At 36.8% G+C, this 16541-nt stretch overlaps 1 protein-coding gene and 1 pseudogene across 7 annotated transcripts in view; one reads left to right on the forward strand and one right to left on the reverse strand.

Annotated features, from left to right (window-relative positions):
- Nucleotides 1-16541, forward strand: part of RIC1 (RIC1 homolog, RAB6A GEF complex partner 1) — a 143547-nt gene that overhangs the window by 18463 nt on the left and 108543 nt on the right. Inside the window, exon 1 of one of the 7 annotated variants that reach the window (XM_036260290.1) lies at nt 1412-1434. The exons of 5 other annotated variants lie outside the window; for them this stretch is intronic. Coding sequence is in view for 1 of the 2 variants with exons in the window: in XM_036260287.1 (XP_036116180.1) it covers nt 14828-14836 (9 nt within the window). In the remaining variant the exon portion in view is untranslated. Of the gene's footprint in view, nt 1-1411; nt 1435-14796; nt 14837-16541 lie in introns of those variants that run through there. One more of the 7 variants, XM_036260287.1, reaches the window with a different exon arrangement.
- Nucleotides 260-1397, reverse strand: LOC118629945 (annotated as a pseudogene).

Genomic DNA, 16541 nt, shown 5'->3' on the forward strand with positions numbered 1-16541 from the left:
TTCCTGGCTGGGGCTCATGCCATTGTTGTGGGCTCAATCCCCAGTAGGGGTTGTGCAGGAGGCAGCTGATCTTTGTCATCAGTGTTTCACTCTCTGTCTCCCTCTACCTTCCTCTCTCTCTAAAATATCAATAAAAACATTTTTTTAAAATGGCGTTTACAAAAGTATCCCCTTTAATGGAAAACTTAGTTTCACAGATCCAGACATTGAAAGGTTTAAAAAAGATTTGCAATTATTTGTCATAAGACAAACCAGAACCTCAAGGGAAATCCATTCTTATTTTAGACCCTTCTCTAGGAACCAGCATTGTTATATTATTTCCATTTAGCAAAATCTGGTCTAATTTAGTATTTGTTTTCCCTTCTGGTGTGATTTCAAAAGTCATCAAATCCTGGAAGCATGCCAACAGTTTCCTTATCACTCTTCATCACAGTGTGAATTCTTTTATTTTTTATTTTATTTGTTTTTCAATCCTCACCTGAGGACATTTTTTCCGTTTATCTTCAGATAGAGTGAGAGGGAGGGAGAGAGAGAGAGAAAAACATCGATGTGAGAGGGACATACGATTGATTGTCTCCCACACCACCCTGACCGGGGCTAGTGGCAAACTACAACCGAGGTACATGCCCTTAACTGGATTTGAACCTGTGACTCATTGGTCCACAGGCCGAAACTCTAACCACTGAGCCAAACTGGCCAGGGCACAATGTGAATTCTTGAACCTATACACTTGTCCACAGCTCTAGAGGCAGTAGCTGCAACAGGTTAGTAGTAATGTTAGCCAGTATGGCTACACCGGAAGTGATGTGTATCCATCAATGTTGGAATGGCAAGTTTTTCATAAATAAAAGGTTCTTAATTTGTTGTTTGTCTTTGGTCAATTTTCAGATATTTGAAATGTTTGTTTTGACTTTGTTTGGTTTTATGGTTGTGTTTTTGGGAGAGGATTTGCCAACCTCTACACTACCATTGTTGGAAGTCCTTGTGATTTGACCTTTGCTAGGCAGTTTTATGTTTTAATGTCTTAGTGGGGTAAAACTGATCAAATTAGTTATTTGTGTCATAATTCTCAGTCATACATTTAAAAGAAATAATGCCTTAATTTTTCTCTTCAAGCCTATACAATTTTTTTATGTAATTGCTGCTGTCTTGTCCTTTGGGAGACTGAGCTGTTTGGTTCTGTTGTGTATGTGTCTTATGGAGGGTAGGTGATAGGGAGACAATATATTTTAAGTTTGGTTATTTATAGTACAGTAGTCAATAGCTGTTAGGTCTCATTTGTTTGCCGTTGCCATAATTGTTATCACTTCCTTTCCAGCATCAGTTTTACTTGTTTCTGAAGCACAAGGATGATAGAATTTTTGTTCACTATTAATCATATGAATTATAAATCCCATTGACCTTAAAAAAAGGAAAACAAATACAAACTAACAGGTAATGAATTCCTATTATGTTAATCCCTTTTAAAGATTTTTACCTGTCTTATTTCATATAATCTTTAACTTTGGGAGATTGGTCTTAATTATATTTCCACATAGGAAAAGTGAGACTCAAATAAAGTAATTTTATGATAAAATTATTCAGTTGCAGAGCTGAGATACTAATTCACATTTAATACTAAAACTTATTTTGTGGAGATTGTTCCATGCTGTTTCTCATATAAAATAAGAACAATAAAACTTGAAACAGTCTTAGCAACAGCTGACTTTTAAAAACATATTCAAACAGCCCAGCTGGTGTGGCTCAGTGGATTGAGCATCATCTCATGGACTGAGAGGTCTCAGTTCGATTCCTGGTCAGGGCACATGTCCAGATTGTGGTCTCCATCCCCAGTGAGGGGCATGCAGGAGGCAGCCGATCGATGTATTTCTCTCATATCGATGTTTTTTTCCGTAAAAAAATCAAAATCATTAAAAAAATAAATTAAATAAGAACATTCATAGTTATATTCACATTAAAGATTGTTTAATAAATGCTAATTAAATTCTAAGCACAGTGCTCAGAACCTTTTAGTATATTATGCCCTTTAAATGAAATGATGCTGTGAAGTGGAATAGTTTTCTTTCCATTATAAACATTTCCTTTTCATTTTATAAATGAGGAAACTGAGACCTTAAGGCAGATGGTTGGTAAGTCTGGTTTTCACCATTATTGTGTTGAACTGAGGGAAAGGTTATGAAACTGCATTGGGAAGAGGGTATGTAGGAAGAAGAAAATTCTATTGACATGGATGTATATTTCAAACTAAAATAATGTATATTATTTAGTATATTTTTAAATGTTTTTTTTTTTTTTTCTGGAATAGGAAAATTAGTTAGTCTTCCCTAAGTTAATTTTTCAGTTAACTGATTCTGTTAAAGAAACTTTAAGTCCACTTAAAAATTACCCAGTTCTGCCCTGGCTGGTTTGGCTCAGTGTTTGGCCTATAGACCAGAGAGTCCCAGGTTCGGTTCCTGCTAGGGGCATGTACCAAAAAAAAAAAAAAAATTACCCAGTTTTGACAAAACTCTTTCTGAAGTCTGTTAAGTATTTTTCTTTATATAGCATGTAAATAATACATAATAGTGAAGACTCTAAGCCATATAGTACATAAGACTTAGAGTATTCATTATTAATATCATGGTGTGCTGTTGAGGTATGTTGTCTTCTGACCTGCAGTTAACACCTAACTATTTTGTAGAAAATTGAGATAAATTATAGAGATTACTTGCCTTCAGCTCTATATAGAATTTGTGTGTAGAAATTTCCACCTCTAATTTTGTCCAATTGTGTACATACATAGCATTTAACTAAAATGCTTGTAAAAGGACCATTACAGACATACTCAGAGATATTTGTGGGTTCAGTTCCAGACCAGTGAAATAAAGTGAATATTTCAATAAAGTCACATGAATTTTCCCCTCATGTATATAAAGGTTATTTTACAGTATATACTACAATTTATTAAGTGTACAATAGCATTATATCATTTAAAAATGTACATACCTTAATTAAAAATACTTTATTGCTATAAAATGCTTACTATCATGAGAACTATTTAATGACTTACAATTTTTTGCTGGTGGAGGATCTTGCTTTCATTTTGTAAAAAACAAAAACCTGCAGTACCTGTGAAGTGCAATAAAGTGAAGCACAGTAAAGCAAAGTGCAATAAAATGAAGTATGCTTGTACTAGTTTCTTTACTTCATCAAATATATTGTTTACTTATTTAAGAAAATACAACCAATAACCCTTATTTTCTTTATAAAGGTTTATACAAAATTTAAAACATACAGAACACCTGGATACTAACCATTTGGGGTTAATTGTCAACAGATTGCCATATCATTTATTTGCTTGTGTGTGCATGTCTTTATGTCTGTGTGTGTATATTTGTGGGAGCTATTGGAAAGTTTAGACATCAAGACACTTCACTGGTACCTAAATACTTCAGTGTGCATCATCTAAAAATGACATTCATATACATCTTCATGATATAAAAATTAATACTTCCCTAATATCGCCTAATAAGGAGTTTGACTTTTTAAAATTTCCTCAGTATTCCTTCCTTCCTTCCTTCCTTCCTTCCTTCCTTCCTTCCTTCCTTCCTTCCTTCCTTCCTTCCTTCCTTCCTTCCTTCCCTTCTTCCCTTCTTCCTTCTTTACCTTCTTCCTTCCTCACCCGAGGACATTTTTCCATTTTTTGCTCAGGTAGAGTGGGAGGGAGAGAGAGGAACAGAGAGAGAGAGAGAAACATCGATGTGAAAGGGACACATCGAGTGGCTGCCACCCACACAACTGACCAGGGCCGGGGACAAACTGCAACCGAGGTACGCGCCCTTAGCGGGAACCGAACCCGGGTCTCTCAGGACCGCAGGCCGACGCTCTAACCGCTGAGCCAAACCGGCCAGGGCGTTTCTTTCTTTCTTAAAACAAAGATCTGCTCAGTGTTCTATTGGGTTATTAGTTGTATTTTGTTAGTCTCTTAACCTAGGACATTTTCCCCTAGGACATTTTTGCAGCTGTCCACCACACTATGAGTTTGTCTAGTTGTTAATGTTTTCTTGAATCCGCTATATTTCTTATAAACTGGAAGTTGTGTTTGAAGGTTTGATTAAAGTTAAACATATCTAATGTGAATACTTTGTGATGTTGTTATGAAATCATTCATTCATTCATTCATTCATTTATTTATTTTTTATCCTCACCCAAGGACATTCTTCCACTTTTTATTCAGATAGAGTGGGAGGGAGAGAAGGAAGAGAGAGAGAAACATCGATGTTAAAGGGACACATCAAGTGGCTGTCTCCTGCATGACCTAACCAGGGCTGGGGACAAACTGCAACCGAGTTACATGCCCTTAGCGGGAACCGAACCTGGGTCTCTCTGGACCACAAGCCGATGCTCTAACTGCTGAGCCAAACTGGCCGGGGCTATTTAATTTTTAATTAATTAATTTTTGTTACAAATGTTTCTCCTCTTTTGCCCAGTGACCCCTCCTCCCGATCCCGTCCCCGCCCCCAGCATCGTTGTCCCTGTCCATGGTTATGCATACCTGCATATAAGTTCTGTGTTATATCTCTTCCCTCCCCTCCTCACCGACCCCCCTTATGAGGTTTGTCAGTCTGGGCCCTACTACTATGTCTCTGAGTCTATTTTGTTCATCATTTTGTTTTGTTCATTATATATCACAAATAAGTGATATCATGTGATATTTGTCTTTCGCTGATGGGCTTGTTTCGCTTAGGACAATACTCTCCAGGTCCCTCCATGTCATGTCAAAGGATAAGAGATCTTTCTTTCTTACAGCTGCATAGTATTCCATTGAGTATATGTACCAAAGCTTTTTTATCCACTCATCTATTGATGGACACTTGGGCTGATTCCAGATCTTAGAGATTATAAATAGTACTGCTATGAATGTAGGGGTACATATATTCTTTCTGATTGGTGTTTCAGGCTTCTTAGGGTATATTCCTAGAAGTGGGATCACTGGGTCAAATGGCAGTTCAATTTTTAACTTTCTGCGGTAACACCATGTTGTTTTTCATAGTGGCTGCACCAGTCTGCATTCCCACCAGCAGTGTACTAGAGTCCCCTTTTCTCCACACCCTCGCCAGCACTTCTTGTTTGATGATTTGTTGATGGCGGCCATTCTGACAGGTGTGAGGTGATACCTCATTGTTATTTTAATTTGCATCTCTCTGATGATTAGTGATGTTGAGCATTTCTTCATGTGTCTCTTGGCCATTTGTATGCCCTGTTTGGAGAGGTGTCTCTTTAGGTCTTCTGCCTAGACCACTAATTTACACCGTACACAAGAATAAATTCAAAATGGATAAAAGACTTAAACGTGACTCATGAATACATAGAAATCCTGGGAGAAAATGTAGGCAACAAAATTATAGACATCATAAGTAGTAGAATTTTCATTGATACAATGCCTAAGGCAAGAGAAACAGGAAAAAATGAACACATGGGACCACATCAAAGTAAAAAGCTTCTACAGAGCAAAAGAAACAACCGTCAAAATGGAAAGGGAACCCACTATATGGGAGAGCATAATTGCCAACGATACATCAAATAAGGGGTTAATTTCCAAAATATATAGAGTACTCATACAACTCAACACAAAGAAGACAAAGAATCATGAAATTAATTTTAAAGACATTTTCATTTAAGAACACTTGTTAAGTGAGGTAATATTACACAGGATAAGGAAAAGTAACATGGTGAAAGAAAAAACAGTCTGATTTCAAGAGCTTAAACATGAGAATCATGTATTATTCATTTCATATGGGAGAGAAAGAAAATAGCCAAAGTTGATGGGCTGGTCCCTTCCTGTACATTAAGTTGACCTTCTCAGTTTAATTTCGGTCACAGTCATTAGCTATTACCCTTAAATAAAGTAATGCTTTAGAAATTGAGGAATGTTTGGAAGCATGTAGTTAATTATACATTATTACTGACACAGTATCAGTAGGAGAAGTATATGTTACTGATAGAAGTGCCTTGTATCTACTTTGAAAACAATACCTATACCTAGTGGATTGCCAACAATTAACCAGAAAAGTTTTTCTTGAAAATCATCTAGTCCGGCCAGTGTGGCTCAATGGTTGAGCATCAATCCATGTCACTGGTTCGATTCCCAGTCAGGGCATGTGCCCAGGTTTTGGGCCCGATCCCAAGTGGAGGGCATGTAGGACTTGGCCAGTCCACGTTCTCTCTCATAGATGTTTCTATCTATCTCCTTTTCTCTCTCTTAAAAAAACATTAATAAAGAAAAAATATTAAAAAAAGAAAATAATCTAAAATATGTTAGTAATCTTTCCCTACTAAAGTAAACAGAACTCAATATGTATGTATTCTTAAATAATGGCTTACTTATTTACTTTTGGACTTCTTTTTTGAGGTAGAATTTATGTGCAGTGAAATGTTGATCTTGAGATTTTTATAAGAGTATATACTTATATAAACCACTATTTCAGTCAAGATTCCGGACATTTTCATCACTTGGGAAAGTCTTGTGTGCCCACTTCTAATATGTCTGCTGCCCTTTCCTCCTGTTTGGTGGTTTTGCCTTGGCCCAAGCTCTGTCCTGCCAGAGAGTTTGACAGTTCTTGTCAGTGACTAAGTTATATATAGTAGGGAGTGAGGATATGTTACTGTTCTCTTAAGTAGGAATTTTGAATAAATTATTTGTAAGAAGCAGTTAGGAATTTTGTTTTATAGTATTTTAATACATCATCTGTATATTGTGCATTCACTACCCCAAGTCAAGTCTCCTTCCATCTCTATTCATTCCCCCTTTACCCTTTTCTAGTTCCCCCTTCCTCTCTATTAATCATTATATTGTTGTCTGTGTCTGTGAGTATTTTTCTTTTTTTGCTTAATTCCTTCACCTTTGTTTTATAGTATTTTTAATTAGGTGATCCTGAGACATTAAAATATTAAAACTGCACTGCAACAAATAATGTTTAGATTTATTGAGTGCCAGGCACTCTGCCAAGCAATGTTCTATTTCGTTAATCTTTGCAGCAGTGGGATACAATGAGATGGGTTCTGTTGTTACATTTAAAGATGCAGAAACTGGAGGAATTAAATTGTTTGTTCATGCTCACAAAGTTAGAATGTTAGTTGACCTCACAGTCAGACTTTAGAGCCTATATTTTTCTCAACCACTACATTTGTTTTTCCTATTAGTATGTGTGAGCTGAACAGACTTTCCTGAGCTGGTCAGGGAAGCCAATCAACAATTATAATTAATTTTCTTATAGAAATAAAATTTCCAGTAGTTGACTTGAAAATTCAGGTTGTAAAAGCTCTTTAAAAATTGGTGACTCCAGTTAAAAAAAAACAAGCAATGAGTTTGAATAGGTATTTCTCCAGAGATGATACACTTATGGCCAATAAGCACATGAAAAGATGTTCAACATGAGTTAGTTTTTAGGGAAATGTAAATCTAAACCACTAGATACCACGTCTCACTTGCTAGAATGGCTACAATAAAAAGACAATAACAAGAGTTGACAAAGATGTAAAGAAATTAGAACCTTCGTGAACTGCTGGTGAGAATGTAAAATAGTGTAACCACTGTAAAAAAGTTTGATAGTTCACAAGAAGTTAAACATAGCAGTTCTATTTTAGGTATATACCCAAAAGAGTTGATATCAGATGTTCATACAGAAATTTGTACATGAATGTTCATAACAGCATTTTTCACAATAGCCAAAAGGTGGAAGCAACCCAAATGTCCATTAGCAGGTGAATGGATAAACACAAAGCGGTTTATCCATACAAAGGAGTATCATTGACTCATAAAAGGAATGAAGTACTGATACATACTGCTACAATGGGGATAAATATTAAAACATTACGCTAAGTGAAAGATGCCAGACATAAAAGGCCACATATTGTGTGATTTTGTTTATACAAAATCTCCAGAATAGGCAAATTATATACAGGGTGGAGCGAAAGTGGGTTTTATAGCCCTGGCCAGTGTGGTTAAGTGTTTAGAGCCCCACCCCACACACTGAAGGGTCTCGGGTTCAAGTCCCGGTCAAGGGCACATACCTGGGTTACAGGTATAATCCCTGGCCCCTGTTAGGTGCGTGCAGGAGGCAGCCAATTGATGTGTCTCTCTCACATGGATGTTTCTCCCTCTCTCCCGCCCTCCCTTCTACTCTCTCTCTCTAAAAGAAAAAAAAAAATCAATGAAAAAAATATTCTTAGGTAAGCATTAATAAAAAAAAAAAGTAGGTTTACAGTTTGTATGGAAAATAATACAGTAAATAATAAAAGAATAAACTTTTGTGTACTCACAACTGTAAACCTACTTTTGCCATACCCTGTATGTAGTTAGTTTGTAGGAACTGGGGGAAGGCAAGAACAGAGGATGACTGATAATAAGTACAGTTTCTTATTGGAGTGATAATAAAATGCTCTGGAATTATATAGTGGTGACTATTGTGCAACTTTGTGAAGATACTAAAAACCAATAAATTTATGCACTTAAAATTTTTTAAACAGGCTTTTAAAAAGCTGATGACATTTAGTTTATCAGATATATTACCTATCTATACCTATATAAAAATGTAGAATAGAATTTTCTGAAGACTGATATAAGGGACTCTTGATACTATGTGATAATATAGGGGAAATAAGTTTGGGAAATAATACATACTGTGTTCTATTGAAGAGTTACAGTGTACATTAGCCTGCTGAAGATTTCCTAAACTTCTATAATGAAATTTGTTGAACTTTAACATGGCATATTTGAAGCTGAATTGGTCTCCAACCCTTTTATATAAGCAAATAATCACCAGTTCTTCTGTATATCCAGTATGGAAATCACTATCCACATTATTACAAATTTGGGTTTATTAAGAACTAAGTAAAAAAAAAATCAATTCCTTACACTAGCCATATTTCAAGTGCTCAGTAGTTACATGTGACTACTATGTTCTTTATAGAACAGTTAGATAAAAAACATTTTCTCATTGCAGAAAGTTTGATTGGATAGCCTTAGTATAGACATACAGCATGGCATACAGTCATAGGATATTTTTATTTACTCTTAGTACCTTAAGTCTCAATATTATGGAGCATTTACAAGGAAAGAATGTTAAGGGTTGATGCAGGTACCTACCCCCCAACCCCCCATAAAGATATGTTGAAATTCTAATCCCCAGTACAGAAATGTGCTCTTATTTGGAAATAGAATCTTCATAAAGGTAATCAAGTCAATATGAGGTCATTAGGTTAGGCCCTAATTCAGTATGACAATGTCTTTATAAAAGGGATCTTTGAACACAGAGACACACATGCACAGTGGGAAGACACTTGAGAAGACATATAGGGAGAAGATGATTATGTGACTGGAGTGATGCTTTTATGAGACAACGAAACACAGAAAGCTAGACAAGGCAAGGAAGGATTTTCCCATAGAGCTGTCAGAGCTGGCATGGCCCTGATGACACTTTGATTTTGGACTTTTGGTCTTCAGACTGAGACTATAAATTTTGTGGTTTTAAGCCACCTAGTTTGGGGTATTTATTTTTTTTATCCTCACCTGAGGATATGTTTGTTGATTTTGGAGAACGAGAGGGAAGAAAGGAGGGTAGGAGGGAGGAAGAGAGAGAGAAGCATCAATAGGTTGCCTCCTGTATGCGCCCTACCAGTTGAACCTGAAACCTGGGTATGTGCCCTGTTGTTTGGGAATTGAACTCACAACCTTTCGTTGTATTGGACCATGCTCCAACCAACTGAGCCACACCAGCCAGGGCAGTTTTTGATATTTATAACAGCAGCCCCAGGAAACTAATACAGAGAACATCCTATATAAGTAAATAATCTCTAATGAGCCAATTTTAAAAACACAGTGTCTTATAAAATTTAAAAGGTCAATCTGAAATCTCTTTTACAAATATATACCAGGTACAGTCATAATCATTAATCTTTAAAAATCAACAAAAAGTACTAGAAAGATGTAAACATCATAGGTTTGCAATTCTGTTATGAAAAGAAATGAGCCATATTTACCATAGGTTTATAATAGTAGTGCCAGTTGTATTCACCAAGTTTTATAATTTAAATAGTATATTGAATTGGACTGTGTAAGGTCAGAGACCCCTTCTCCACATTATTTCTTATTTTGGAACTAACTTTTTTAAAATCAGAAAAATTAATAAATTCTTTTTATGCATGCACATGTTTTCATCAGTAGGAAAATGTGTAAATGAATTGTATTATATTAATAATTCAGTACAAGAAGTCAATAAATTACAGAAGAGCAGGAATATAATCACAAAATTAAAGTTGGTGGTTATGCCCTGGCCAGTTTGGCTCAGTGGTTAGAGTGTCAGCCTGTGGACCAGTGAGTCTCGGGTTCAGTTTCTGCCAAGGGCAGGTACCTCAGTTGCGGTTCATCCCCAGCCCTGGTTGGGGTCCTGCGGGAGGCAACCAGTCGATGTGTCCCTCTAACATGGATGGTTTTCTTTCTCTCCCTTTCTCTCCTCTCTCCCTCCCACTGTATCTGAAGATAAATAGAAAAATATCCTCACCTGAGGATTAAAAAAATAATAAATAAAGATAGTGGTTATATCTTGAAGGGGTACAGGTGTATGTGGTGAGGAAAGAACACTCAGAGCTTCAAAGTATTGATGATAACCCAGCCAGTGTGGCTTAGTGGTTGAGCATTGACCAGGCACCAAGAGGTCACTGGTTCAATTCCCGGTCAGGGCACATGCCCAGGTTGTGGGCCTGATTGCCAGTGGGAGCATGCAAGAGGCAGCCAAGAGATGTTCTCTCTCATCGATGTTTCTGTCTCTCCCTCTCCCTCTACTAATATCAATAAAGAAAACAAAGCTGCAAAGTATTTTTGGTGAATTATTTTTGTACCTGGATGATGGGTTTGTAGGTATTTTTCTTACTTTTCATACCTTATGTATACTTTATTACTATTTTTTCTTTATTAATATTTATAGAGAGAGGAAGGGAGAGGGAGAGAGAGAGATAGAAATATTAATGAGAGAGAACATCGATTGCCTGCCTCCTGCATGCCCCCCACTGGTGATCAGACCCACAACCTGGGCATGTGTTGTGACCAGGAATCAAACTGGTGACCTCTTGATGCATGGGTATACACTCAACCACTGAGCCACACCGGTCGGGCTATACTTTATTTTTTAATATTAGATATCTTATTAAAATAAACTTAAAACAACTGTTTGGAATGTAGGATTACTGAGAATTTATCCATGTAGGTCCTCATTTTTTTTGGATATTCAAGGAATATAAAATCTAGGATATTAGTTGATGTAAGAAAATTAGTAAGAAAATCTGCTTTAATAGTATGAAATTTTATACCAAAAGATTAATTCATATCCTTGGGTTTCTGTTTACTGTGTTGCAATGCATTATCTAATAGACTTCTTTAGATATACATGTATTTAAAAACAGTGTGGTAATGAGTAAAATTGTGTTCTAGAAAAGATTTTCAGAGTTGGTAATTAATTGAGGGCCTTTAAATATGGTGATTTATGCTATATACAGAGTCAAAGTAGTGTTTCTTAACATCTGTGCAAAATATAAGTCACTAGAGGTGAGATTAAAGACTGATAGTTGTTTGCTTTACATAAAAACTTAGCCGTTTCATAAGCCCACATTATTGTATATTTTTCTTTTATTTTAATATGGGTGCAGAGTGAAAAACCCAGATATGGCATGCCTCTTACTCCCAAATTAGAGGTTATTCATTTTTAAAAGTGAAAAGTTTATAAAATATATAAATATTGGAATACTTTGAAATGAAAAGTTAGTAAACATACTATGGTTTTATTTTTATTTAAAATTTTTTTTTTCTTTTTCCTTTATTGTTTTTACAGAGTGAGGAAGTGAGAGGGAGAGGGAGAGGGAGAGGGAGAGGGAGAGAGAGAGAGAGAGAGAGAGAGAGAAAGAAACATCAATGAGAGAGAACATCAGTTGGCTACTTCCAGCATGCCCCCAACTGGGGATCAGACCTACAACCTGGGCATGTGTTCTGACTGGGAATCGAACCAGCGACCTCTTGGTGCATGGGTCGACACTCAACCACTGAGCCACACTATCTGGACCATACTGTGGTTTTACTTTTGTGATGAAATATTATCACTCTATTCAACTCTGACTTTTATCTACCTTTATTAATTCATAGGGACGTTACTGCTAATTCTAACAGTAGAAGTCTGTTTTAAAAACTCTTTTTCTGAACTTCTGGTCAAGATGGTGACACTAGAAGCAGCCAGCCTTGGTTCACAACTTGGCCTTTCCTGGGCACTTCCAAGCCCAACACAAGAAGCAGCCATCTGCAGACAGCTTTGTAGCTTATGCTTGGTGGGCCCAGGTAGAACACAGGCAATGGCTGACCTTGCCCCAAAACCAGCACACCCAGTGGACAGCTTCAGAACACTGCGAAGCATCACCATCCGTCCACCTCTACACGTGACATACTCAGGAAATGGATTCAGTGGGCCCCTGCAGAGCTGATCATCTAAGGTAGTCAGAGGTCGGTGGATAGTGGGCACAGCCAGTCCTTGCAGCTGATCAGCCTGAGTAAAACCTTCTCATTGATGTACCAACAGCAATCAAGACTCAATTACAACAGAAGGTTGTAAAGTCCACACAAGGGGTGCACCTCGAGGGCCCAGCTAGGAACCCAGGGAGGCTGTGCCACTGGACCCGACAGGACTCCTACTATAATAGGCCACCCTAGGAAGCCCAGAAGACATGCAACTCTACCTGATACACAGAAACAAACACAGGGAGGCAGCCAAAATGAGACAAAGAAACATGTCCCAAATGAAAGAACAGAACAAAACTCTAGGAAAAGAACTAATAGTAATGGAGATAAGCAATCTATCAGATGCAGAATTCAAAACACTGCTCATAAGGATGCTCAGTGAACTTAGTGAGAACTACAAGGATCTTAGTGAGGGCCTCAAGAGCCTAAAAAAGGACTAGTCAAATGAAGGAGGCACTAACTGAAATAAAGAATAATTTACAGAGATTCAGTAGTAGAGTAGGTAAAGCCAAGAAGCAAACCATCGATTTGGAATATAAGGAAGCAAAAACACCCAATCAGAACAGCAAAAAGAAAAAGCAATCCAAAAAAATGAGGATAGTGTAAGGAGCCTCTGGGACAACTTCAAGCATACCAACATTTGCATCTTGGGTGCCAGAAGGAGAATAGAGACAAGAAATTGAAAACCTATTTGAAACAATAATGACAGAAAACTGCCCTAACTTGGTGAAGGAAACAGACATACAAGCCGAGGAAGCACAGAGAGTCCCAAACAAGATGAACCCCAAGAGGCTCACACCAAGACACATCATCATCAAAATGCAAAAGGTTCAAGACAAAGAGAATCTTAAAAGCAGCAAGAGAAAAGCAGTTAGTTACCTACAAGGGAGTTCCCATGAGACTGTCAGCTGATTTCTCAAAAGAAACTTTGCAGGCCAGAAGGGAGTGGCAAGAAATATTCAGAGTGATGAAAAGCAAGAATCTACAACCAAGATTGCTCTATCCTGCAAAGTTATTTAGAATCGATGGACATATAGTTTCCCAGAAAAAGAAAAAGCTAAAGGAGTTCATCACCACCAAACCATTACTATATGAAGTATTGAAGGGTCTTTTTGAAGAAAAAGATAAAAAATATGAACAAAATGGCCATAAATATATATCTATCAACAATTGAATCTACAAACAAAATGAACAAACAGAACTGAAACATTCTCATAGATATAGAGAACATTTTGTTGGTTTGCCAGATGGGACAGGGTTTGAGGGAATGGGTGAAAAAGGTGAAGGGATTAAGAAGTGCAAATTGGTTGCTAGACTGACAAACCTCAAAGGGAAGAGGGGTTGGGGGGTGGGAAGAAATAAACCAAAGAACTTAAATGCATTTATGCATAACCAATAGACACAGACAGTAATATAGGAAAAGGCAGGAGAGGGGGTGGGAGTGGGGAGGAGTGGGTCAGTAGGGGAAAAATGAGGAACATCTGTAATACATTCAATAATGAAGATACGTTTTTTAAAAAACAAACGCTTTTTCTGATTGAACTGATTAATCTTGTCTCTTTTGTCACTAACATTAGAAAAACAGTCGTTCTCTTTTTTGTTTATTATCAATTGATTTTGAGAGAAGAAGGGGAAGAAGAGGAAGAGAGAGAAAGAGAGTAGAGGAGAGAGAGAGAAACATGGATTTGTTGTTCCTTTATTTATGTATTGATTGGTTGATTCCTGTATGTGTCCTGACCAGGGATTGAGCCCGCAACCTTGGCATATTGGGACAATGCAAACTGACCTACCAGGCCAGGAAAAATATAAATTATAAAAATAAATAAATATAAAACAATTTAACTTGTATCTAATGTATATGCATTTTAGTTGATAGCAAATACAACTGTTTTTATCTTCTTTCTGCCCCTCCTGTCTTCTGTCATAGTTGAGGTGTCTGCTAGGCTTTTACAAGATTCTAAATAGGTCTCCCTGTTTTTCTTCCTTTAATGAGTTCTTCAAGAAACTGTCGAAGATAATTTGTTGTAAACTTTTTAAACAGCTTTCCTGAGATATAATTGCAATAATATAAATTATGTTCACAGTATAAATTTGATTAGGTTTGGCATGTATACACCCATCAAACCATCACCATAATCATGATAATGAACATATCTATTGTCCCCAGATGTTTCCTTTTGCCTCTTTGTAGTTGCTGCCCAATGACCTCGCATCTCTAGGCACTCATCTGCTTGCTTTCTCTCACCATGGACTGGTTTTCATGTTCTAGAATTTTATATAAGTGGAATCATGCAGCATGTACTTGTTTTGTGTTGTGCATCTTTCACTTAGCATATTATAAAGAAGAAATTAAAGGGGGACAATATTATTAACTAAAGTGCAGATCTCATTGAGATTTTCCTCAGTTTTTGTACTGATGTTCTTTTTCTATTTTAGTTGTTATTTCTTAGTCTCTTGCATTCTGTAACAGTTCTTCATTTTTCCCTTGTCTTTTATGACCTTGATCCTTTTGAAGAGAACTAACCAGTTATTTTGTAGAATCTATCTGCTTGGGTTTATTTGATTTTCTCATGAATGGAATGCGGTTATATATCTGGCAAAAATACCATAAAATGTTGTGTCCTTAGTATATCATATCAAAGAGTTTATGATGTTTACATATATTATTATTGGTGATATTTACCTTGGTTAGTTGGTGTCTAGGAGGTTTCTTCACTGTGAAGTTAGTGTCTTTCCTCTGTAATTAAAGAATGATTTAGGAGAAACACTGTGCATATCCTGTTTTTCCTGAAACTTTTGCTCACTGTTTTTAGCATCCAGTACTTGATTTTGTCTGCAGCAATTTTGTGGTGTTCACCTAATGATGATTCTCTATGTCCCTGTTTCTTCTACATTTATTCATTGGAGTTTAATGTAAGGAAGAGCTGTCCCTTTCATTTATTCAGTTACTTATGTCAGTATGGTTTCATAGATACTTAATGTTAAAAATTCAATATTGTAATTACTTTGCTTGAATTTTTTGCTTACTTTTAAAAACTGACAGTTTATTTTCTGAGTTTTAAGATTTCTTTGTATATTTCTGGGTACACATCATTGATGCATGTACAGATTTGCAAGTATTTGTCACATGTCTATTTATTTTTAAGAGTGTCTTATTGACGATATCTTTTCATTTATTTTTAGATGGAATGGGAGGGAGGGAGGAAAAGAGAGCGACAGAAAGAAATATCGATGTGAGAGAGAGACATGGATTGGTTGCCTCCCACATGACCCCAACTGGGGCCAGGGATGAAATCTGCAACCCAGTTACATGCCCTTGACCCGGAATCAAACTTGAGACTCTTTGGTCTTTGGGCTGATGCTCTGCCGAGCCAAACCAGCCAGGGCACTTTTCAGAATCTTTTGTGGTTCTATATGAATTTTAAATTGTTTTTTCTGTTTCTGTAAACATTACCATTGTGATTTTCATAGGGATTGCATTGAATTTGTAGATTTTTGGGGAGTAGTATGGACATTTTAATAATGTGAAATTTTCCATTCCAGAAACATGGGATGTTTTCCCATTTGTGACTTTTTTTTTTTTTTTTTAAATCCTCAACCAAGGATATTTTTCCATTTATCTTCAGATAGAGTGGGAGGGAGGGAGAGAGAAAGAAACATCAACATGAGAGGGATACATTGACTGGTTGCCTCCTGCACAACCCCGACTGGGCCTGGGGACAAACCGCAACCAAGGTACATATCCTTGACCGGAATCCAACCCTGCAACTCTTTGGTCCACGGGCCAGTGCTCTAACTGCTGAGCTAAACCAGCCGGGGCCCGTTTGTGTCTTTTAAAATTTCTTTTATCAGTGAGTATTTTGTAGTTTTCAGAGTACAAGACTCTTAGGAGCTCATTACAGTAGTTTTTAAAAATTAATTTTTGGTGCTATTCAAAATGGGATTACTTTACTGATTATTTTCTTTTCAGATTTATTTTTATTAGTGCTAAGACTTTGTGTGT

This window comes from Molossus molossus, unplaced genomic scaffold (assembly GCF_014108415.1).
Source record: "Molossus molossus isolate mMolMol1 unplaced genomic scaffold, mMolMol1.p scaffold_m16_p_14, whole genome shotgun sequence".
NCBI lineage: Eukaryota > Metazoa > Chordata > Mammalia > Chiroptera > Molossidae > Molossus > Molossus molossus.